This window comes from Lepidochelys kempii, chromosome 17, assembly GCF_965140285.1.
Source record: "Lepidochelys kempii isolate rLepKem1 chromosome 17, rLepKem1.hap1, whole genome shotgun sequence".
NCBI lineage: Eukaryota > Metazoa > Chordata > Testudines > Cheloniidae > Lepidochelys > Lepidochelys kempii.
Genome location: NC_136396.1, coordinates 17,951,770 through 17,976,116, shown reverse-complemented (window position 1 = coordinate 17,976,116; position 24,347 = coordinate 17,951,770). Strand labels below are relative to the sequence as shown.

General features: G+C 38.7%; 1 protein-coding gene and 1 long non-coding RNA gene across 7 annotated transcripts in view; one reads left to right on the top strand and one right to left on the bottom strand.

Moving 5' to 3' along the window:
- Positions 1 to 24,347, top strand: part of RABEP1 (rabaptin, RAB GTPase binding effector protein 1) — a 79,232-nt gene that overhangs the window by 51,125 nt on the left and 3,760 nt on the right. For 3 of the 6 annotated variants that reach the window (XM_073315425.2, XM_073315423.2, XM_073315422.2), the window contains 9 exons: positions 3,732 to 4,199; positions 6,753 to 6,857; positions 7,675 to 7,791; positions 11,136 to 11,234; positions 13,579 to 13,719; positions 14,281 to 14,470; positions 16,677 to 16,732; positions 17,545 to 17,643; positions 18,370 to 18,486. In XM_073315425.2, coding sequence (XP_073171526.1) covers positions 3,732 to 4,199; positions 6,753 to 6,857; positions 7,675 to 7,791; positions 11,136 to 11,234; positions 13,579 to 13,719; positions 14,281 to 14,470; positions 16,677 to 16,732; positions 17,545 to 17,643; positions 18,370 to 18,486 — 1,392 coding nt within the window. Of the gene's footprint in view, positions 1 to 2,595; positions 2,889 to 3,731; positions 4,200 to 6,624; positions 6,727 to 6,752; positions 6,858 to 7,674; positions 7,792 to 11,135; positions 11,235 to 13,578; positions 13,720 to 14,280; positions 14,471 to 16,676; positions 16,733 to 17,544; positions 17,644 to 18,369; positions 18,487 to 24,347 lie in introns of those variants that run through there. The other 3 variants (XM_073315424.2, XR_012155390.1, XR_012155391.1) reach the window with 3 other exon arrangements.
- On the bottom strand, positions 14,876 to 24,338 carry LOC140899622 (uncharacterized). The gene is made up of 3 exons (XR_012155392.2): positions 23,909 to 24,338; positions 20,571 to 21,450; positions 14,876 to 15,086 (listed from the first exon to the last, which is right to left on the bottom strand). It is a non-coding gene; the product is annotated as an uncharacterized LOC140899622 (long non-coding RNA).

Here is a 24,347-nt window from a genome sequence, read left to right as displayed (position 1 = left end):
TATATACTGTGTAAATTATACTATTACTGGATATTTTGTGTAGAGTGAAATTATAATATTTGAAATTGCCTCAACTTTTCATTTGTGAAAAGCAAGTAAAATTGAATATACAACCAGAAATTTAGAAACACTATAAAACTAGGCTAGTTGAAATGCATTTTTTTTCTTTAAGTGTTTCTTTAGTCTCTCTAATGATTCACTGACCATTCATCTTTTGGGTGTGCAGCTTAGTAGGGACAAATTTATGTTTAAAAAAACCTTTGTTCCATGCCACAAAAGCTTATATGTAAGCCCTGAAAAATGGATTTGGGACTTTGCATGGCCTTGCACATGCTTTGAGAGAATGTAGGCCAGAGAATGTTGAGAGAGTGACAGAGTTTTTAATATACCTTTACAGTGTTTAACAACCTGCTGTTTTGATAACCAGGTACAAAATGTAAAATACGCATCCCAAACTAGTCTAAAATGCAGACAGATGTTCCAGACCTTTCTGCCATGCAAAACACCCTGGGCTGTCATAATGAAGTCACAAAATCATGTTTCTTTTTTAAATTGTCAGTAGTATTTGATGATTTGCACTTTTTTTATCTCAGAAGTATTGCAATACACCAGCAATTCAGTAGCCCTTTTTGCTGTTAACAAACTTGTTTTTAAAATAATTTAAAATAAACTTACATACTTTAAAGAATTGACTTAAAACTACAGAATTTTCAAATTCACTTTGCCTTAAACCAAATTGTTATGAATAAACACTGCAGTGCACACATGGTTTGAGAGCATTACTGTTCTCAGATTACTTGTAAGGCTTAGGTTTGATGTGATGAGATAAGGATAAAAAAATTTAAATGTGAATTTCCTTGTCTTGGTCTGTCTAAAATTGAATGCAGGTCCTTAATCTACTTTTCCCCCTTCTATGCTGGCTTGAATGCATTTCTCTATTGGATGGTACAAGGCATGGGTTCTAGAAGAGACTGCTTAGTAAGAAAAAGAGTCAGTGATTTTTTTCAGTTTCTTCAAATAGTGTAATGGTGCCTTGGAAATTAGTTGAGAAATCAACTGTAACCTAATCATTGAAACTTAGCTTTATCTTACATCTTTCAATAAGTGTGCTAGCTTTCACAGTCTTTATTTTATACACTGTACAGCAGGCCATCAGCATTTGTGTGCCCAAATCAAGAATCTGGGAACCAGTGAAAAGAACATTCAGTTTATGAACACTTTCTTTTAATTTAATTCCCTGGGACACAATATTTGATACTGCTTTTTTTTTTTCTTTTTCTTTTTTAAAATGAACAGATGCATTTATTTAGCATTAGCAATCATGCTTACTGGAATATCTTAAGTATTTTATGCTCTGAGTAGAAAATATGGTTTGCTTGGATATATATAGAAGGTAATGACTCCTACAAATCAGTCATGTCATTCACACAATTTGATGTACTTCATCTGTAAGCTCTCTTCTATGGAACATTTAATAAGCTTTACAAGTCATGGATCATTTGCTTGTGTGCACAAACTGTAGCATCAGCCTAATTACCTTCTCTGTATCTTTTTAAAATGACATGTAATCTACACAGAATTCCACCTCTTGGTTACAGCGTAAACTCTTTAGGCATGCTTTTAGGCATATCATCCTCCATCCATTTTAAGCATGTGTTGTGTTGCATTTCCTACAAAATGTAACATGTAAAAAAGGAAACTGCTATTTTTCAGGAAGTCTTAGACAAGCTTTAAATAATGAATCAATACATGCAAAAAAGCCAGCATTAGACATTTTTTTTTAAAACGTGTGAAACATAAATTGCATTGAAGGTTTTCTCTATTGCAAGGGTCCTTGCAGAAAAAAATACCTAAGGGTAAACAATAACGTCATTAGTCAGATTAAAGTGTTTTAGCTTTACTCTCTTAGATGATTATTCAAAATGGAATTTTTAAAAACATTTAAAAGAAAGATATTCTTAAACATCGATCAGTTTAAAAAAAAACCCTTGGTTAGAAGTTTTCCAAAAACTTGAATATAGGGATGCAGTTTACTGTCAGACAGACTTTTCTCTTGAGCTTGTATGGCTACTGAAGAAAATGACGTGAAAAAAACCAGATGGAGCACAAGTCATTGATCAGAATTTGAGCCTTATACACAGGTGTTTTTTAGAAATTCTTTGTTTTAAAAATACATACCATAGTTGCATTACAACTTTAAGAATACTACTGATTAATTTTGTGTTTTAAAAATGTGGCGATAAAATGTTTTCCTCCAATAGTTGTAATAACATTACCCAAATTTACATCCTGTCCATTCCTGCCTAGTTTTATGTTAACAGCATGAGCAGAATACTTCATGCCTAACACATGGACTTGAGTCTCTACAACATAACTCATACTATGGCATATTTTATTCCATAATAGTAGTGCCTACTGTGCCCATCTTATTTAAGAAGCTATTTAGTTTCCATCAATAACTTCATTTCAAATTTGCGTTCAAGCTAAAGCTTACATATTGCAAATTCTGTTCAGATACAGATTTTTTTAAAATCAGAATTTTGAATTAAATGACCGTGGTTAGTTCTGTTTATTTACACATTGCCTTATGTTCAGTTTTTCAAAATAGGAAAGAATGAGAGTCACTCCATGGACAATTCTGAAAAATTACTGCTCTGTATCCGCACACATGTACTTTTGCCTTAAGGGTTACTAAATAAAAACCTGATTTAGATAGGTACACTTTATACTGAGCCCTGAATGCTACCAAAAGTCAGACTTTTACAGACTGTTAGAAGGAACAAGTTCCTCCATTTACACAGCCCACCTGGCAATCCTAGAAAGAGCTATTTCTGGAACAGATGCCAAGAACATCTAGAAGAATTTACACTGAATGATGAAAAAAAATAGTAAGACTCTGATTTTCTATGCTATTTGTTTTACATCTCTAAATTAAAAGCAGAAATCATCAAATTGTAATTCTTCTGGGTTTTGTGATTAAGAAAATACATTCACAGACTCCCAACTCTAAGGAGTAGATCAGAGAATAAAGCTAACGTGGTTTGTAGAGATGTTAGAATCCTCAGTGCATGCACACATTTAATTCCACCCTTATTCAGGTTTCCAGTTTATTTTATGCATGCATATATTTATATATGTTGCAGTAGTTTAAGAGGAGAAGCACGTTCTTTAATTAAAATCTCACAAAAATATTGAGCAAGGAGGACAAAGGGATATTTTGTATAAGACCATTTTTTACAAGCAAAGGAAAAAAAACATACACCTGTTATTATACAGTTGACTTTAGTTAATAATCATTTCACAGTAATTGTTTTAATGTTAGTGATGTTGATATCAAGCCCAGTTTTGCTCTAGAAATAGATGTTTGTGCTAGCTGGCAGTGGAATTTTGCTTTCACTAATATACAGAATTTTGTAAATAACAAATATGGTACTATGTTGTGTAGCTTGTTTTTCATTGCTAAGTGAGCTGGCAGAGAGGTGCACTTCCTAGGGAAGTGGAGCTCTGTTAGCAAAACAATGCTGGGGAAACTCTGTTGCCACGTATACCATTTTGGTTCTGAATCTTTATTTTTCACTCTTAATTTCAGATGTCACAAATGTTCTCCCCAAAGCTAATTTAAATCAGTAGCTATCGTGTCAGATGTTTGACACCCAGTATTCAATTTGTTTTGCTATAACTTCCAGTGCAAAGACAGGAATTTGGCTTACCTTCTCTTTTTTCAATTTCAGGTACATTTAAATAGCACCCATGGATCAGTCCATTCATTAGACACAGACTTGCTATTATCTTCTGGTGAATCTTTCAATAAATCAGACAATGATCTGTTTAAAGACGGACTTCGGAGAGCACAGTCTACAGACAGCCTGGGGACATCAGGATCTTTACAGTCCAAAACTTTAGGATACAACCACAAAGCAAAATCTGCTGGGAATCTGGATGAATCTGATTTTGGACCACTAGTTGGAGCAGATTCAGTGTCTGAAAACTTTGATACTGCCTCTCTTGGGTCTCTGCAAATGCCAAGTGGATTCATGTTAACCAAAGATCAGGAAAAAGCAATCAAAGCAATGACACCAGAGCAAGAAGAGACTGCTTCTCTTCTCTCCAGTGTTACACAGGTTGTAGAAAGTGCTTATGTGTCTCCTAGTGGTTACCGCTTAGTTAGTGAGACAGAATGGAATCTACTTCAGAAGGAGGTAAGTAGCCTGTCTTGTCTTTTCTCTTCCCTCCCTAGTATAGCTTCTGTGTTCAGTGCTTCTGAATTGCTCTGGAGTGGTAGTATTTAATCCAGCAGCTACCAAAGTCTTTACATGGGAAAGGAACTGGAGAAGGAAATTGACTAGCTTCAGAGGGGTTCTGATTTAGGAATCTGACTGTTGCTTCAAAGATGGTTTTGACCCTGAAAAAGTAAGGGAAAAGATACAGAGAAAAGATGAGAAATGAAAAGGAGAAAAGAAAATACAAAGCAACTGTGAGATGTGGGAGCCAAATGTGGTGCAGGACAGGATGAAGAAGCCTGATAGGAAACTGTGGTGGGCCTAACACTGATCCACTTATCCACCAAGGGTTATGCAGGAAACAAAGTTTAGAGGTGAGTGACCAAAATGGTTGTAGCCAGTTAGGCTACAATATAATCAACTGGAGACGTTTTTCAGGGACTTGCTCCTGTAAGGAACAGATTTCCCTGAACTCCATGCAGCAGATTGAAATTGACACATTACAGTTCTAGTTAATTTCACTGTGAGCTGACCAAGGCAAATACCACTTTGGGGAGTTCTATCTGTTTGTTCCTTTAATAACTGTATATGGTGCCAAATTAAAAGCCCAGGCTTCTTCTCCTGTCGAGGAGTGCAGTTGTGTTCAGCAGCTATGCCCACCATCTCCACATAGACTAAAATGTAAAGGAAGAGGGGGCTAAGAAGAAGCACTAAGAGAATAAACTGGAAGAAAGAAAGGTAAAAATGCAAGTACAAAAAGGGGAGAAGAAAAGGCAAGACGGAAGCAAACACAGGAGGAAGGATTGCCAGAAATGAAAAGATGAATGCTAAAAGGAGGACAGGAAGAAAGAAACAGGGCAGATGCAGTAGTGATTGTTACACTGGTGATCCTAGTATCGCCCTGTGAGAATTACTGGGACACTAGAAATCAGAAGGGCTATTAATAACATACATAAGAGAACCGCTCTACACAGACAATAAAGCAATTATCTTTTCCTTTAACACCTAATCTGTTTTGAGGTGAGGAGGGAGACCCTACATTATAATGATTTCATGGGTGAATCCAGTCCTCTATAGCCTTCTGAACATATTCTTGCTCCCTTGGCATTTGGATGACATTTTACTCCAACCCTTTCTTGGAATTCTGAGAGAAATACTGTTTCCACTTAATTCTGGAGGCAGGAATACAGTCTACACAGGCAGCTATGAATGCAGCTCTGTGTGGGCCGTGAGGGGAGTGAGAAATACATATGAGATTCCAATTCACAGCACTGACTTGTAGCTATTGCTTTGGTAAAACACTAGTCTGAATCCCTAATCAAACCATTAAAATGTAAAAATGTCAACATAGGTCCATCTGGTTCAGTATCCTATCAGACATTGGGCAGTAACAGGTGCATCAGAGGAAGGTGACAAAAAACCCCTAATTAAAGCTGGTTGGTTGTCATAGCAAAAAGCGGGGAAAGTTATGAGGGGGGAAGGAAATGACAAATGTATAAGAAAAACGCCAAAAGTGTTTTATTGTTTTGGAAAAAATACTTATTTTACCATTTTTTTAAGCCATTCAGACAATAGGACATTCTCCATACTTCACCTTGCTGAACATATATAGAGCCAAGCCTGTTAAAAACATGAAGGAGCCTTGGTTGATCGTGTATTGCTGAGAGTTATAATGTCCATATGTGGAATCTTGGCCCCACTGAAGTCAATGGCAAAGTTCCCCTGAACTACTTCAGGGTCAGGAGGTTGTCTTGCTATGAACGCACCCTAAAAATCATGAGGCCAGATCCTCACCTGGTGTAAACTGGTGTCGCTCCATCAATGGTGCTATGCTAATTTATACCAGCTGGGAATCTGGCCTGTTTTTATGAAAAACTTGGAATTATGGAATCTGTTCATTGGGGAAGTTTCTTCCTGACCACAGGCGTATGCCCAGAAGGATAAGTGTTTATACCTCTTGCAATTTTTGTAAAATAAAAAAAAATGGATATTATTCTTATCCATGTAAAAGTTTAATTTTTTTAATTCTGCTAAGCTTTTGGCCTCAGTGCTACCTGGTGGAAGTGTGTTTCACAGGTTAACTATGCAAGTGGGGGTTTTTTTGGTTTGTTTTTTTTTTAGTTGTCTCGTTTTTATTGACTACCTCGATGTTATGTAAGAGTAAATCATGTGTTCCTATTTCATTCTCTACCATTTATTATCAAGTATATCTCTTTCACATTCCCCCTTATTAGTCTCCTCTCCAAGCTTAACAGTGCCACTCTGTGCAATCTCCATGTTGAAGTCTTTCCATTTCTAACCATTTAGATCATTTGTCTTCGGGTCCCTTCTGTTTATATTGCTCTTTAAGCTTAAAATAATTTTAATCCTGCTGCTCCATGACTTCTGCTATTGTCTCTTCCAGAAATTGTCCATACCCATAGCTCTTATCTGCAGCAACATTCTATGATTGCACAACATGAGTGAGTCTATATATCACTCCAACATTCCTTCTAAAGTCTTTATGGCAAGTAATAACTTTGTGTCCTCCAGGTGCAGAATGCAGGAAACAAGCTGGGTAGACGTTGTGATATGTGTTCGAATTATGAGAAGCAATTACAGGGAATCCAGATTCAGGAGGCTGAGACAAGAGATCAGGTCAGGGTTTTTTCTTGGGCCGTACAGAGATATCGCAGCTGTAGAAATGGCCAAGAATGTAGCCATTAACTATCTGCCATTTTATCATATTAACTTTTTTTCAGGGATTTAAGTTAACCTACTTCAAATTCTGGGAAACTCATGCCAATTTAGTGCTGTAATCCAATTTGCTGCAATTTCTGTATGAAATCATGCATGCTTGCATATGCATACTACTTAGATATTTGCCAAGTAGTACGCCACATTACATGGTAATGCTCTCTCATGCAATGAAAGACCTCATGTTTTACCAAAAAGTAAAAATGCATTATGCAGTCATCCTGAATGAAATATCCTTGTAATGATTTTTTGGACTGATCTGAATAATTCTTTAAGTGCTTTTCACTTTATAAATTCTATTGTATTAACTGATACCATGAGAATTGCTGCAGCAAAGGCAAAAGTAGATGATATGTAATTTTTGTGCCAACAGCATAAAATAATTCTAAAGCATCTATAATGAGTCACCCCCTGCCTGTGCACTGAAGAATTTTTAAGACTTCAACACTTCCCTCTGACTTCATTCTGGGTCTGAATGACTCAGTCTTCAGAATCATTAAAGGGTATCCTTTTCTTATCCTGAGTAGTAGAGATCCACTTGAATATAGTTTTATATATTTCATTATGGATCTAATCAATAAGGCATGCAGAAAAACAGCAAAGAAACTCTTGTGACTCTCAGTTGTAAATTCAGAATGTTTTTACACTCTCTGTGTTGGGGAAACAGATTTGCCCTTTAAAGAAAGGTTGCTTCCAATCTTTTGGTCTGCCCATGTAGGTGAAAAAGCTGCAGGTGATGCTGAGGCAGGCTAATGACCAGCTGGAAAAAACAATGAAAGATAAACAGGAGCTGGAAGATTACATGAAGCAAAGCACTGAAGACTCTGCCACTCAGGTAAAAAAAAAAAAAAAAAAAAGCTTCACTGTAGCAAAGAAGTGGATTCTTCAAAAGGAATGTGTTTGTATTCCAGTTCTTACTTTTCAGATAGTCTTCTTGATTGTTAGGATCTGCACACACTCCCTACTCTAGGAGCTACTGAAATGAAAATTTCCAGGATTGCTTGTACTACAGAGTACTGACCTTGTCAGGATGATCGTATATAAGCATCTGGCATATATCTGTATCTCCTCTGTTGCCCATTTTAGATTTAATGTTGCTTCTGTGGGTCCATTTAGTTATTGCTGACTTCTTTCCATCATCCCCTTGTTCTTGAAGCATGTTGTTAGTCCTTCTAAAGCCATGTTAATTCAACATTCAGGTTAAATTTCACAAACCGGATGCCAAAAAGTCAGTTGTCACTTTAAGTCAACTTGCAAAATGAACTTGTTTTGTTAATCTATATTTTATGGTCCAAAATTTGATTTCTTTGTTCTTTCAGCAAAGACTTTTTAATGCATCAATAAGATGCATTTGTTACAAGCCTGTCAAATATTCTATTCAAGAGGGGGCTTGAGAGCCATTCCGCTAGGGATGTGGCTGCTTCTTTGACGTAAGCTGTGCATATACCTATGTCAAGATTACTTCCCCACTCTGAACTCTAGGGTACAGATGCGGGGACCTGCATGAAAGATCCCCTAAGCTTAAACGCTGCCACCACCAAAGTGTTACACAAAGAACAGGGGAAGTGCCCACTTGGAAACGTCTTCCCCCCCCCCCAAAATAACCCCCCAAGCACTACACCCCCTTTCCTGGGGAAGGCTTGATAAAAATCCTCACCAATTTGCATAGATGCACACAGACCCAAACCCTTGGATCTTAAGAACGATGAAAAAGCAATCAGGTTCTTAAAAGAGAATTTTACTTAAAGAAAAAGTAAAAGAATCACCTCTGTAAAATCAGGATGGTAAATACCTTACAGGTTAATCAGATTCAAAACATAGAGAATCCCTCTAGGCAAAACCTTAAGTTACAAAAAGACATAAAAACAGGAATATACATTCCATTCAGCACAACTTATTTTATCAGCCATTTAAACAAAACAGAATCTAACGCATATCTAACTAGATTGCTTACTAACTCTTTACAGGAGTTCTGACCTGCATTCCTGCTCTGGTCTTGGCAAAAACATCACACAGACAGAGAGAACCTTTGTTTCTCTTGCCCCTCCCCCAGCTTGGAAAGTATCTTGTCTCCTCATTGGTCATTTTGGTCAGGTGCCAGTGAGGTTATCTTAGCTTCTTAACCCTTTACAGGTGAAAGGGTTTTTCCTCTGGCCAGGAGGGATTTAAAGGTGTTTACCCTTCCCTTTATATTTATGAAAACCTATAATTCCCTTTGTACCTTTTAATAAGTGGTACTTTCTAGACTCTCTGGAGCATTTCCTAAGAGAACAGCCAACCTAGCATTGGTCACTTGCAAAAATTTATTTTAGACATGATCCTCGACCCAATGCGCAGCATTTAAGTCTCTTAAGAGTAGAGAGTCGTAGCAGATCCAAAAAATAAGCATGTAAGGTTCTGTGCACCTAGCCTTTTCTAAATCTCTTTTGTGGATATACGCTTCCAGCTAGATTCACAGAGAAACTTAGTTGTGGTGACACTGAGCATTGCCACATCTAACTTATACGTGCCTAGAGAATCAGTGGTATTCACAAAGCCTGAGTTTTGTGCCTGAGCTCCCTACATAATGAATGGGGGGAGATGGACACCTCAGAATGGGATTCACAAAAGCCAGCATGCTAGATAGCTCCTCACTTAAGCTAACCAATGGGAAATGCCAAGCCAACGGATGTCTGCTAAGCCCCACCTCTCTCTTGGAGATCAGCACCTAAGTTCGAGGTAGAAGAGGGGTGCCTCCCGCTGTTTGGGATTCTCAGCTGCAAATCCTCTCTTAGCATTAGGTGCCTGTGCCATTTTTGCACAGAGGTGTACTCACGTGAGTACCCTAACCACTGGGCTGAAAGCAATGAAGTTTTCCCCCTCTTGGAAATTTTATGTAAGCTTATCTGTGGGGCTTGATCCTGTAGGCAAGCTCTGAGCATGCTTACTGTATCGGGCCCCATAGGTGAGTTGGGCAGATGAACACCTATCGTCCCCTAGTTTGTGCATCGCACTGGGCTTTGGTGTCCAGACAGCTCAGAGGCAGAAACATAGGTGCTTAGCACTTGCATTTTTGCAGTAAAAATTCCTGAGTGAGGTTAAGCACCTACCAGGCTTGGCAGCAGCTGAGCATGAGTTTTGTGAATCCCAGTGGGGCCTGAGTCTGGGTTTTAGGAGCATAAGTCCTTTTGTGAATCTAGCCCATCATACCATTTAACCTTATCGGCACTTGACAGGTAGCTAATGCAATTGAGGAAACATCCATTTAATGCTTATTTGTTTGGGCAGGGAATGACTATAGTTGATCATAATACACACCAGTCTTTTCTGATTCTTAAGATGAGAACCTGAATTGGGAAGTTTACAGACTGAAACTCCCCATTTATTATTTTTGCTCTATTTTCACAGCCCTACCATAAGCCTGGTATTTACAGGCTTTTTAAACTTTTTTCTGTGCCTGTAATGTAGAGTACTGTAAACTCAGGGCAACAGACAGGGCAATAATGGAGAAACAGTGTGTGCATAATTTTGGGTGCTACTTCCCTGGAACTAATCCGATTTTTTGTGTGTTTTATCCTACTAATTAAATGACAACCAGTGGACAAAGTCTTCTAGGCATGGAATTAAATGTAGATAGTAGTACTCTAGCTTTCAGTACAGTTCACTCTTTCTATATTTAAGGGAATATCAAATCTAAATAATGAGCACTTTTTTTTTTCTTTACAAGCCATGGAATAAGATTTAATTTTATTTTATAGTCAGAATTCTGAATCTCTCTTGTTTTATATTTCAAAAAGTACTGTATGTCCACTGAAAACCTTTTTTTTTTAAAGAAAGCATTATCTTTCTAACCTGGAAAAATAGATCTATTTTTTTTCTGCCTTAATTGGCTCTGAAGTGTCTACATTTGGGTATGATCAGAATTAACTACTATTTCCTTGTTAGTTTTCAGTAGAATTAATGTACTATTTGTAGAAAAACGCATCTTAATTCAGTCTGTATGAATTAGAGTATCTCTTTCAAATGATGAGCTTTTGATCCTTGAGCCAATGAAACAAAACCTGGTCTGAGTGAATATAAAGCTGTAATATGTGAAGGACATGTGAGGGGTGAAAAGGGGGAATGGATGGGTATTCAATACACTCTCAAAACCTGCTTAATCTGTTTCAGACACTTAACTATATCTTTGTTTTTTGGAAGATATCTTCACTTATTATTAGATCTCAGGAGTCTGAGACCTTACTCAGTGAATTACAACAGGCATTTTCCCAAGCAAAGAGAAGTGTTCAGGAGCAAATGGTAAAGAAATTTCACTTTTAAATACCTTTTCAAGAATATTGTGTGCTCAGTCTTGCTGATACACTATTTTTAAACATGTAAATGAAAATTAATGGATTTGTTTATCTTGCTGTCTAACCATGTCAGGTGGGAGAAGACAACCATGCATTTAACATGTAGATATTTATCAACCCCTGTAATGCTAAACCTAAAGCAGTTTGTAATGTCACGGTCTGTACACTTCTCTCACCAAGGTCTCTTCCATACTTGCACAGACCATCCCCCAAACCCACTGGCACTTGTCTTCCCCACCATTGCAAAAAGCTGCTGTGGTAGAAGCTCTTCTGGGAAAAGTTCTGGCTCGGGAGTCCCTCATTCTCTGCTGCACAGGAAAGCCCAGGAATTTAGGTTTCTGATGTGGTGGAGCCAGGGGCCGCCTCCTCATACTTGCCTTTTGGCTGATGAATGGATCTTGCTCCCTGTTGCTCTCAGCACTTGAAAGGAGGAAAGACTCACAACCCTGCAGCAGCATGGTGAAGCTTCTTTCCAGAAAGAGACCAAGTTTGGTCTTTAAATATAGCCACCTTATCTGTGTGTCTCAGACCTTTTTTCGTGTGTATATGCATGTTTACAAAAAAAAAAAAAAAATTAAAGTTGCAAAGTCAAACACTCAGAAGTTAGGAAATGCCAGAATTCAGGTTGCATGTGCAACCTTAATTGGCCCCCTTATATGCACATTATGATAGTCTCTAATTACATGATCTCATACTACTTTTTCCACAGGACCCCAGCCTCCTTCAATGCACAGAATGGATGGTGCTCATTTTAAGCAGCTGTTTAATATTTTGTGCACTCTTTGTTGTTCTGTGTGTGGCACCAGGCCTTATTTACTGCACACTATTCACACCCTGCTCTGAAGGTAGAATTAATAATTTCCTCATGGGCTTTTGTATGACACTAATCATAGAATCATAGACTATCAGGGTTGGAAGGGACCTCAGGAGGTCATCTAGTCCAACCCACTGCTCAAAGCAGGACCAATCCCCAACTAAATCACATATAGGATCCAAGTGCTTCACAGACATTAAGGAATTTATTTTCACAATGCTCCTGATGAAGGGGTATTAGCCCAATTTTACAGATGGGGAAATTGACACACAGAAATTAAGATCCAAAAATTCCACTAACTTTTGGTGCCCAATTTGAGATGCCTAAGGCCAGTTTTTTTTCCTTCAGAGCATAGCATTATATGACACTTTATATGTTCAAGCAAGCTGCCGTGACATCACAGTTACAGCTGTGAATGCTCAGCACTTGTGCAAATCAGACTCAAAGGTCTCAAGTCAGGCACCAAGAAACTGAAGAGCACATTTGTGTCCACCTGTGAAAACTTTGGCATAAGAGATGTGCGTGGCATCACATAGGAAGTCTGTGACAGAGGCAGGGATAGAACCCAATTCCACAGGGCATCATTCAACAGCCTTAACCACGAGACCATCCTTTCTCTTCATGCAGTCCCCTGCCTCAGTCCTACCCAGCTTCCTCAGTAAATGAAGCAGAGGTCTTCCAGATGAGTCTCCTTTGCTAAAAACCCTGATTTATCTCCAGAGCAATGAATGAGATAGATCCATTAAGAAAAAATTGTATATTATCCTGTAACTAGATGATATCATAATTTGGCCCACTTGTGTGTATGCACTGAGGTTGCACAGGCAACTGAAATTCTGACATTTCTTACCTTTTGGAGTGCTTGGGCTTTGCAACTTGATTTTTAAAAAATAGGAAGTTATATATTAGAAGAACAAAGCAAATGAAATAACAATTTCAATTGTGTGGCAGCATAGCAACACAAAATGGTTAACCAGCAGAACTTCAGGATCCACCTCAGACTTTTCAGTAGGAGGTGCTATGAAAGCCCACCTGTAAATATTCAAAGATGGAACTTGGTCTCTTTATTAATATAATTATTTAGGTAGACAGAAAAAAAAAACAACACATGTGTCCCGCACACCACCTTGTCCACTGGCTATAAGAAAACTGCAAGATACATAATAGGGCTGTATGTATGGCCTGCTCTTTTACTTATGACTGACTGCTGTTAAGCTGTTAAATTAAATTAAGTGTATCTTTTATGTAGGTAATTGGTAAGTGTTAAATCTTTGTCGGTGTTTTGGTTTTACTTTTTACTAGTACTGGAATAACCAAGGCTAACCAGGGGAGTTGATCCGTACTGCCATCCTCCTTCACAGAGAGTATAAATTTCCCTGGGTTCCACTAGCTTTGGAAGCACTGTGACAAATTGGCTGTGAATAGACCCGAGCATGATTTTAAGGCTCTAATTTTGCATTTTCTCCTTACATTGGAGGCTGTCCTGATGCAGTCGAGGGAGCAGGTCTCAGAAGAGTTGGTGAGACTGCAAAAAGATAATGAAAGCCTTCAGGGAAAGCATAGCTTGCATGTGTCTTTACAGCAAGCTGAAGATTTCAGTCTGCCAGAATCAATGGAGGTAAAATATTTTGAAATGATTGATTAAAATATTTAAATGAACAAAATGTAACAGTAGAATTAAGTGGAAGAAGTTACGTACTGGTCTGGTAAAACTGAGAAACAACCGGATTCTAAATTTAAGGTCTTGACTCTGCAAGGCATTGTGTGGGGGTGGCAGAGGGGTGCACAGATTAGTTATGGTTCATCTGAAGTGTGAGAGGTGGCTTTGTGTAGGAGCAGTGAAGGTTAAGAACTGGCATAATCTTTCATACTGAGCTATAATAAATCTCAACACCCCTACATGTCCACTCCCTTACACTCAAGCATAGCAGGTAAATAGTGGATTGGGGCATGAAGAGAATTAATGTGTGTGAAGAGAGAGATTTCTTAATTTACCTCGACCACGCAAATTTTGTTGTACTTCTTTAAAATCTTTTTGGGGATGGGGCCTGAGATGCTGAGACAGAGCAAAAAAACCACTGGTAATTTGACTTTCTATCTGTGACTGGTATCAGTGTACGTTGCTTTCTATGTATGTGAAAATGTTGTAACTGAAATTTCTTGCTGATCTTCAATTCAGGAACTCCGTGAGCTGGTATTAAAATATCGTGAAGACATTCTTAGTGTACGGACTGCAGCAGATCACCTTGAAGAAAAACTGAAGGCAGAAATTTTATTCTTAAAAGAACAGATTCAGGCTGAACAGTGTCTAAAGGAAAATTTAGAAGAAACTCTACAGCTGGAGATAGAAAATTGCAAAGAAGAAATAGGTGAGAAGGGGCAAAATAATCTAGAAAGAGATACCTGTGTGGGAAAATAGATTCTTGAGGACTTGTTTTGGGGTAACTTAAGTCAAATTTATCCACATTATCATCAGAAGAATTCAGTCCAGTGTCCCGTTTGGCATGCTTTTGGAAAATGCACAAAATAGTAGGTCAGTCAATTAATCACAGTTAACTCACGCGATTAACTAAAAAAAAATTAATCACGATTTAAAAAATTAATCGCGATTCATCGCCATTTTAATTGCACTGTTAATAGAATACCAATTGAAATTTATTAAATATTTTGAATGGTTTTTCTACATTTTCAAATATATCAATTTCAGTTACAACGAAGAATACAAAGCGTACAGTGCTCACTTTATATTATTTTTATTACAGATATTTGCAGTGTAAAAATGATAAACAAAAGAAATAGTGTTTTTCAATTCCCCTCATACAAGTACCATAGTGAGGTTTTTATTTGATAGGGAATACTACTAGCATGGTGGTTTTTAGTGGGAGATGCTGGTTCTATCTCATTATTGCTGAAACCGCCTCTTTTACTTGCTCTGTTTTCTGAGGGTTATCAGCCCTCTGGTAGAGGGGAAGCAGAATCTTGCAGCTAGATGAGTAAAAATGAGAAGATGATGAAAAGAATAAAAGTTATGTTTAAGTTAATAAGTGCATATTAAAAATGTGATTACAGAACAGGTAACTGATAGAAATAAACCAAAACACAGAAAAAGAGAGGTAATTGTTTATATTGATATAGCATCCAAAGTGTGTTCATTCAGGTCTCATTGCTGGAGCTTTTTTGATGCAAGTCAAAATGTAGGTACAGGGAAAAGGGTGCAACACAGTATTTTTGTTTGGAGTGAAATTAAATCTGTTTTGCCAGCCTTGCCTTCCATGCTGTTAGTTTTATTTACAAACAAGGAGAGGGGGTTAAAAGCTTCCCTAACGTGTAGCACATAAAAATGAAATGGTTTCTTTCTCCTCAAATGTTTAAAAAGTAAGGGGATCAAAAGACAGTTCTGTACCATACTAAAATTCAACTAAGACAAAAGGCAGCTGAGTAACCAGATGGGAAGTGGTATGTGCTACTCCAGGAGAGCAAGAAGTAACTTGGGCTCCCCGGGTTGGCAGAAGCTGGGAGAAAGAGGAGACACTTGGCCCTATTTTCAGGGCAGGTTGCCTTTTTCTAAGTGTTCTTCAAGTGGGCATGACTTTTTTTTTTTTTTTTTAAATGTTGCAATTCAGTTTTTCTCCTTAATCCATAGCTCCTGGGGGGAGGGTGTGTGTGTCAAGATTCCTTTCTTCTAACAACTAAAATTTAGCATTTGCTCTTAATCTCAGAAATCCTTCTCCTGGTGCTAACATGATAAAAATAATGAACTGTGCTTGATGCATATTAGAGATGCATGTAACCTGCACTGACTGGGTTACATCAGGTACATATTTAAGTCCCTCTCTTGACCCATTGTCACATTCAGTGTAACTCACACTTACAGTTCTATCCAGAACTCTGCATTATTAACATGTTTACTTATTTCAAGGCTGGACATTTAAAGTGTGTACAAGACACAGCATAGCAGACCAGCGTTACAAAACAAAGCTCTAAATCTTCTGAAAAAGCACACATTTTTGCAGTTTCACAATAAATTAATTTCATGATATTAATGGTACCTTAATAACAGCACTGCATTCTCTGGGAGACCAAAATTTAACCAGGGAGGGGATGTCACTCCCCAAACGTTTCTGTGTGTTCCAGACACAATAGTGATGGGTGTGGCACGAGAACATGGATAAAATAGGTTGGGTTGAGGAGAAGGCGATTGTCCCTGCCTCTCTCTGTTCATACGATAGGGCTATGTTGGCAGCCGCCTTAAAGGAGATCATTTACCTACCAGAGGAAGATTGCCATGGTCATAAGCTATTGAGAGTTATAAGGGGGAAAATGGTAACTCCCAGAATGAATGAAGAGAAATCTTCAGAACTCATCCTTGCCGGGATCAGTTGGATTACACATTAGCCTTGCAGAGAACGCTGGCTGGGGGTAAACCATTCAATATAGTAAAAAGAGCTTCAGATACATTTACCATGATATAATATTTTGATTTTTTTTTTAATGGGTTGATGAAAGTGAGGGGTAAAATCTGGAGAAGCTAGTGCCTTGATGAAGTGAAAATTTTGTTTTTCCTCTGCTTTGCAGCTTCCATTTCTAGCCTAAAAGCTGAATTGGAAAGAATAAAAGTGGAAAAGGAACAGGTAAGAGTTCAGTTTGAAGATCATTTAAGAATTTTGCAGACTTAAATGTGGAAAATTTAACCTGATAAAATGGGCAGGAAGGAGAATCCCAACAAGGTGATTCATTCTTACTGTTCTAGAGTCTCTGTGTCAATATCAGTCCCTCTCATGTGAGAGAAAATAAGCTAACTTTCCTTGCTGGCTCTGCTTAGTTGTTACTAATCAAAATATGTATTTTGTAAAATGACTCTGAATGAGGATATTATCTGACAAGTCACTCATGTCTAGGGAGGTACAAGCAGGATAGTTGGGAATTATTGAACCACATCGAGGCCTTCATGTCCCTGTAGCTGTGAAATAGTAGAGAATTTACTTCCTTCCATAAAAAGGAAGGAGTGCTTATTCTGTGTAGGAGAGTTTTCTGACCACAGTGTACTTTGCCAGATTGTTGTAAGTTGAGAACTTGTATGCTTCTGGATTTTGAGGAGCAGCACTATAATTTAAAAGAAACAAATAAGTAGACGTTTGGAACTCTGAAGGACAGAATTATAATATGGGCAACAGTGTAAGTCTTTTGTAACCTTAACAGAGGCTCTCCTAATGCTTAAAATTGTATGTACTTTCTATTACTAATCTTAATAAGTTAAATGTTGTTTGCTACAGGCATTTCCTTCCAGTTTCAGAAAAGAAAGGGGTGATGGCATGTTTACCTGGGAGTTTCTCTACAAAGGCAGTTACACTGACCTTTCTATGTAAGGTTTTGAATGCCAGACACCTGTGGAAAAAGAAAATTTTAGAGGCTTTCAGGTAATTGATTTTCTCTGATTTCACAGTTGGAGTGCACCTTGCAGGAAAAACAGCAGCAGCTGGAGAGTCTTCAGGAAATGAAAAACACTCTTGAAGAACAGCTAAAGAAGGAGACCACTGCAAAGGTAACTGTTATGTTGGTGGCTCTGTATGAAAGTAAGTTTTGAATTTGTACAGACACTTGTGTTTTGTCAAGCATAGTGTTCTGAAAGCTCACACTTCTGGTCAAAATGGGTATTGCTAACAGTAAAGGATGAAACAGAAAGGGGAAGAGTGGATCTCAGGAGATGTCCTGAGTGTGCAAGTCTCCCTAGGGAAGTTGTTGAAAGCTCCATTCCCAGTCATTTTAAAACTGGATTAACCAGTCTGGGTCCCTTGAGACTCTGAATATTTGACATTTCAGTGTTTACTGTAAGGAACAGTACTACACTGGCAGAGGAATGAATTAATTGTGGTCTGATTTCTATTCCACCTTGATCAAAACCCCAACAGAAAATATAGTAATCTAGTTGTGAGAGAATCATGACCTTCCATCTACTGTCTGATTTCACCATCAGAAACTTGCAGTTTTACTTGGAGACATGTGGAAATAAGGTGGTATGGAAGGGCTTTTTCCTACATTAATGAATTAATTGTCACCGTCCTCATACTCTTGGAAACTGGGTATTAAACCTTTTTTTCAGATAGGGAAACTGAGGCATGGAGAGGGTAAATGGCTGGTCCAACTTCAGGCAGAAAGACTGTGGAATATACCCAGATCACCTGATTCTCAGACCCATACTTAATCAGAAGGTCCATCCATGCCCCTTTTGTATATAGTTTAAGCACATCAATAACCTGTCTCTTTCCAGACTAACCTTGAACAGTTGATGTTTGAAGAAAAGAACAAAGCTCAGCGACTGCAGACTGAATTAGATGTCAGTGAGCAAGTACAGAGAGACTTTGTAAAGCTTTCTCAGACCCTTCAGGTAAGAGATGTGTAATCCATCTGTCCCAAGTGTTGCATTTGTTCATGCCCATATGTATTCTGTCACCCTTGTAGTTGAGGTGCGGAGTGACATAAAACTGGGACTATAAACCAACTGATAGTATTGTGAGCAGTAAAGAATTATTAGTCTAAGCCAGGAATCCAGCTTGTTTTAAGAGACTAGCTGAGCTCTTAGTTAGCCTGGATCTGACTGCCAAGATGTAGTGCCAATCTTTAAAAAAGGGAAGAAGGAGGATCCTGGGAACTACAGGCCAGTCAGCCTCACCTCAGTCCCCGGAAAAATCATGGAGCAGATCCTCAAAGAATCAATCCTGAAGCACTTACATGAGAGGAAAGTGATCAGGAACAGTCAGCATGGATTCACCAAGGGAAGGTCATGCCTGACTAATCTAATCACCTTCTGTGATGAGATTACTGGTTCTGTGGATGAAGGGAAAGCAGTGGATGTATTGTTTCTTGACTTTAGCAAAGCTTTTGACACGGTCTCCCACAGTATTCTTGTCAGCAAGTTAAAGAAGTATGGGCTGGATGAATGCACTATAAGGTGGGTAGAAAGTTGGCTAGATTGTTGGGCTCAATGGGTAGTGATCAATGGCTCCATGTCTAGTTGGCAGCCAGTGTCAAGTGGAGTGCCCCAGGGGTCGGTCCTGGGGCCGGTTTTGTTCAATATCTTCATAAATGATCTGGAGGATGGTGTGGATTGCACTCTCAGCAAATTTGCGGATGATACTAAACTGGGAGGAGTGGTAGATACGCTGGAGGGCAGGGATAGGATACAGAGGGACCTAGACAAATTGGAGGATTGGGCCAAAAGAAACCTGATGAGGTTCAATAAGGATAAGTGCAGGGTCCTGCACTTAGGATGGAAGAACCCAATGCACAGCTACAGACTAGGGACCGAATGGCTAGGCAGCAGTTCTGTGGAAAAGGACCTAGGGGTGACAGTGGACGAGAAGCTGGATATGAGTCAGCGGTGTACTCTTGTTGCCAAGAAGGCCAATGGCATTTTGGGATGTATAAGTAGGGGCATAGCGAGCAGATCGAGGGATGTGATCGTCACCCTCTATTCGACATTGGTGAGGCCTCATCTGGAGTACTGTGTCCAGTTTTGGGCCCCACACTACAAGAAGGATGTGAATAAATTGGAGAGAGTCCAGCGAAGGGCAACAAAAATGATTAGGGGTCTGGAACACATGACATATGAGGAGAGGCTGAGGGAACTGGGATTGTTTAGTCTGCAGAAGAGAAGAATGAGGAGGGATTTGATAGCTGCTTTCAACTACCTGGGAGGTGGTTCCAGAGAGGATGGTTCTAGACTATTCTCAGTGGTAGAAGAGGACAGGACAAGGAGTAATGGTCTCAGGTTGCAGTGGGGGAGGATTAGGTTGGATATTAGGAAAAACTTTTTCACTAGGAGGGTGGTGAAACACTAGAATGCGTTACCTAGGGAGGTGGTGGAATCTCCTTCCTTAGAAGTTTTTAAGGTCAGGCTTGACAAAGCCCTGGCTGGGATGATTTAATTGGGGATTGGTCCTGCTTTGAGCAGGGGGTTGGACTAGATGACCTCCAGAGGTCATAGAATCATAGAATATCAGGGTTGGAAGGGACCTCTGGAGGTCATCTAGTCCAACCCCCTGCTCAAAGCAGGACCAATCCCCAACTAAATCATCCCAGCCAGGGCTTTGTCAAGCCTGACCTTAAAAACCTCTAAGGAAGGAGATTCCACCACTTCCCAGCAGCCAGTAGGGAGTTATTGCATTAAATGGAGTTGTACAGAACTACATAAATAATAGCTCCATGTTTCCCTAACATTGCAGAGACCACCTCATGATTTTCTCTGTGTATAATTTAGTCATAGTGATTCATCATGATGTAAATATTCAAGTGCAATGTCAGGAATTTGCATAACCACTCCTGGGCTGTTTATTTGCTGCTTTTTAAGCTATAGCACATGATAGATTGTTATCCCTATCACTGAATCATGTGTTTGATCCTAAAAGGAAGAAGCTATAGTTGAGCTCAGGAAATCACAAGTTAGCAGAAGAAAGAGATTTTAATACTTACGGATTTTTGGGTAATCTTTCATGCAATGGAGCATGGTTCAGTTTGCATTGCAGTTTCTTATCCATCCAGCCAGATCTCTCATCAGGGGTATACTAAGGTTCAGTCCTGTATCCTTTAACTTTGTGTACCAACTGTTCCGTAAAGAGTCACTTACAATTTATAAAGTTTTATTTTTAAGTCACGTTTCCTAGTTTAGCTAGTAAACAAAATCAAGAATCTTTGAGCGCCCAATAAAAGAACTCAGCATGTTGCTTGCTGGAGGTGGTCCCCATGGATGGGCAAAGTGGGTTGTTAACACTTTCTCCTACTTGTTTCTGTAGGACTAGGCAGTACAAATATGAGACAACTAAGCTAACATTCTCTGTAAAACTGCTTTTTACTTGCTGTCGTCCTTTTACAAATCCTTGCACTGCTTTGAAAATGCATCGGCTCAATTTCCATAGTGAAAATTTACACAGTTCTTGTTTCAAAATATTCATGTAGCTCCAAAGAGCTACAGTAAAAAGTAGTCACTGTTACTATGTCACTTGCCACTGTCTTCCTGATTCCAGCTTTGTTTGTATGGTTATGTTTGTCACAGGCTTCTGCCTGTGTTTCCTGTGGCTGGACTGTCCTTGTTATGTCACTCCAGTCCCACAGCTATTCGCCTCTTCTGTAGGAATGAGCGTGCCCACTCTGACATACTGAACGATTGGTAGAATAACTAGTCAGTGTTTTATGTGCTGGCTCCACTGTGTGTAATACAAGCCCTGCTGTATAATGTATGAGGATTTTAGTTTCTCCTTGATAGTTGGCAAGAGTTATTTCCTTTCCTCTCCTTGCCGCTGCGGGGTCTGGATGCACTTCTTTTTTCTGTGGACTGATGAGTTCGATACAAGCTCTGGAGAAAACAGGCCATGTCAGTGGTTGATTATTGTATATCTAAATCAACTAGCCACTAGTTGTTAGGAGTTCCTGATGCTAAGAACCATCATCCTGATGCTAAGTCCTCTTGATGCCAGGTAGCCCTGAATCCAAATTCCAGGGAGTAATTTGATACGCAGAAAACATATTAAATACTTACTACAGATTGTCAAGGCAGGGGTCTAATAGATGTCTTTACATATTTACATAAGTAAAACAAATTAATTATTTAATAGCTCATTAGTTACACTAGCTTGGAATCACAAGGCCTAGTCTAAAGACAAGAAGAAACCTTATTCAATGAATGAACATGTTTATTGATTTAATTAATAAATAATAGGGGTTAGTTATCCACTTGCTTGCTTTACACTCAATTAGAAGGCGTACAGCTGATGATCACTTTAGATAAGCTATTACCAGCAGGACAGTGGGGTGGGAGGAGGTATTGTTTCATATTCTCTGTGTGTATATAAAGTCTGCTGCAGTTTCCACGGTATGCATCCGATGAAGTGAGCTGTAGCTCACGAAAGCTTATGCTCAAATAAATTGGTTAGTCTCTAAGGTGCCACAAGTCCTCCTTTTCTTTTTGTGAATACAGACTAACACGGCTGTTACTCTGAAACCTGCCATAAATTAATTTCCCTCTTGTCGCTCTACATAAGAATGGCCATACTGGGTCAGACCAAAGGTCCATCTAGCCCAGTATCCTGTTATGCAAAAAGTTTTGTTTTGTTTTAAAGAATTAGGCAGGCACAGACAATACTGAAGGGGGTTTATTCATGGTACCGGGAAGACTGACAAGCAGCTTCAAAAATATGGTGCCATAGTGGCCAGTTATATACATTCTTTTATTAATTTATTAGTATTTATTTGTAGATACAAAAACAAACATTGTTACAAGTAAAAAAAACCAACCAAACAAAAAACCCCTAAACAAAAATAAAACTAAAAAACAGTACATATGTATAAAGGTCATCCTATTGCATTAAGCATCTGTGGCTACCTTGCGGGGGAAGGAGGCGGGGTGAGGGAGTAGGAATAAGTGCTTACAAATATCTAGTGGGCTGTGAAGGGAGAGTTAGCATTGTTCTAAAAGCTGAGTTACTGGTTGGGCATTAACCATATAAGCTAAGCTATCAAAAATGACGTCATTGCTTTTTAGCAGTTTCTGTCTTTTTTGCTAGCTAAATTTTAATTCCTTCCTAACACTGTCTTCCGACAGTGGCCAATGCCAGGTGCCCCAGAGGGAATTGAACAGAACAGGTAATCATCAAGTGATCCATTCCCAGCTTCTGGCAAACAGAGACTAGGGACACCATCCCTGCCCATCCTGGCTAATAGGTTCATCAATGGCTATCTTGCATGAATTTTTCTAGTTCTTTTTTGAATCCTGTTATAATCTTGCCTTCACAACATCCTCTGGCAAGAATTTCCACAGGTTGACTGTGCATTATGTGAAAAAATACTTTTTTGTTTGTTTTAAACCTGCTGCCTATTAATGTCATTTGGGTGACCCCTAGTTCTTGTGTTACAAGGAGTAAATAACATTTATTTACTTTCTCTACCCCGGTCATGATTTTATAGACCTCTGTCATATCCCCTCTGAATTGTCTTTTTTCCAAGCTGAAAAGTCCCAGTTTTATTTATCTCTCCTCATATGGAAGCCATTCCATTTCCCTAATAATTTTTGTTGCCCTTTTATGAACCTTTTCTGATTCCAATATATCTTTTTTGAGATATGGTGACCACATCTGTGTGCAGTATTCAAGATGTGGGCGTACCATGGATTTATATAGAGGCAATGGGATATTTTCTGTCTTATTATCTATCCCTTTCTTAATGATTCCCAACATTCTGTTCACTTTTTTGACTGCACATTAAGTGGATGATTTCAGAGAACTATCCATAATGACTACGAGATCTCTTTCTTGAGTGGTAACAGCTAATTTAGACCCCATCATTTTATATGTACAGTTGGGATTATGTTTTCCAGGGTGCATTACTTTGCATTTATCAACATTGAATTTCATCTGCCATTTTGTTGCCCAGTCACCCAGTTTTGAGAGATCCTTTTGTAGCTCTTTGCAGTCTGCCTGGGACTTAACTATCTTGAGTAGTTTTGTATCATCTGCAAATTTTGTCATTCACTGTTTACCTCTTTTTCCAGAGCTAAACTGGCATAACCTCGTAGCATAGACTCAAAGTACAACAGCAGAAGGGGTTTTTCCATTGCTTTAGGAACTTCTCCTCCCCAAGCAACAGTAGCTAGGTCAGAAACTTGGCTTTTCCACATGTCTAGCTCTTAGCAGAGTTCTCGTCTTTGATTTCCTACACCTAAATGGGCAATCTGTATTTTATTTTCCTGTGGGTTGACAGGATTTAAACAAGATTAGATCCCTACTGCCACTACTCAGTTTTTCCCCAGAAATATTTACCTTGTTTAAACACTGGAATTGTCAATCATTTTGTGAATTGCATCAAGATGTGTATCAAATATAGAACATGCTGATTTTTGGAGTAATTCTGTAAGTTCAATGTAGACGAGAGCTCCTTTGCCATGTTTTGATGTCCTGGGCATCTTTACCAGTCATTCAAAGTATTGCACTTGCATGGTTAACATTTAATGGGGGATGGAGGTATGTGAATCGGCTCAGTGAAGAAATAAAGTTCCACACATAAGGAAACAGTTGAATGGTAAAGTAACTGTACATGCTTTTGCCCCTTTTTCACTTGATCTTGAATGAACATACTTGAACCCTCTCTTCAGGCATTCATGGCATAAGAAAGCACTACTGGGTAATACTGAATATCCTAAGGGAAGAACTCTAAAACCATGGCAGAAATGGGAGAGGAAACCATTTCAGATTCTCTGTA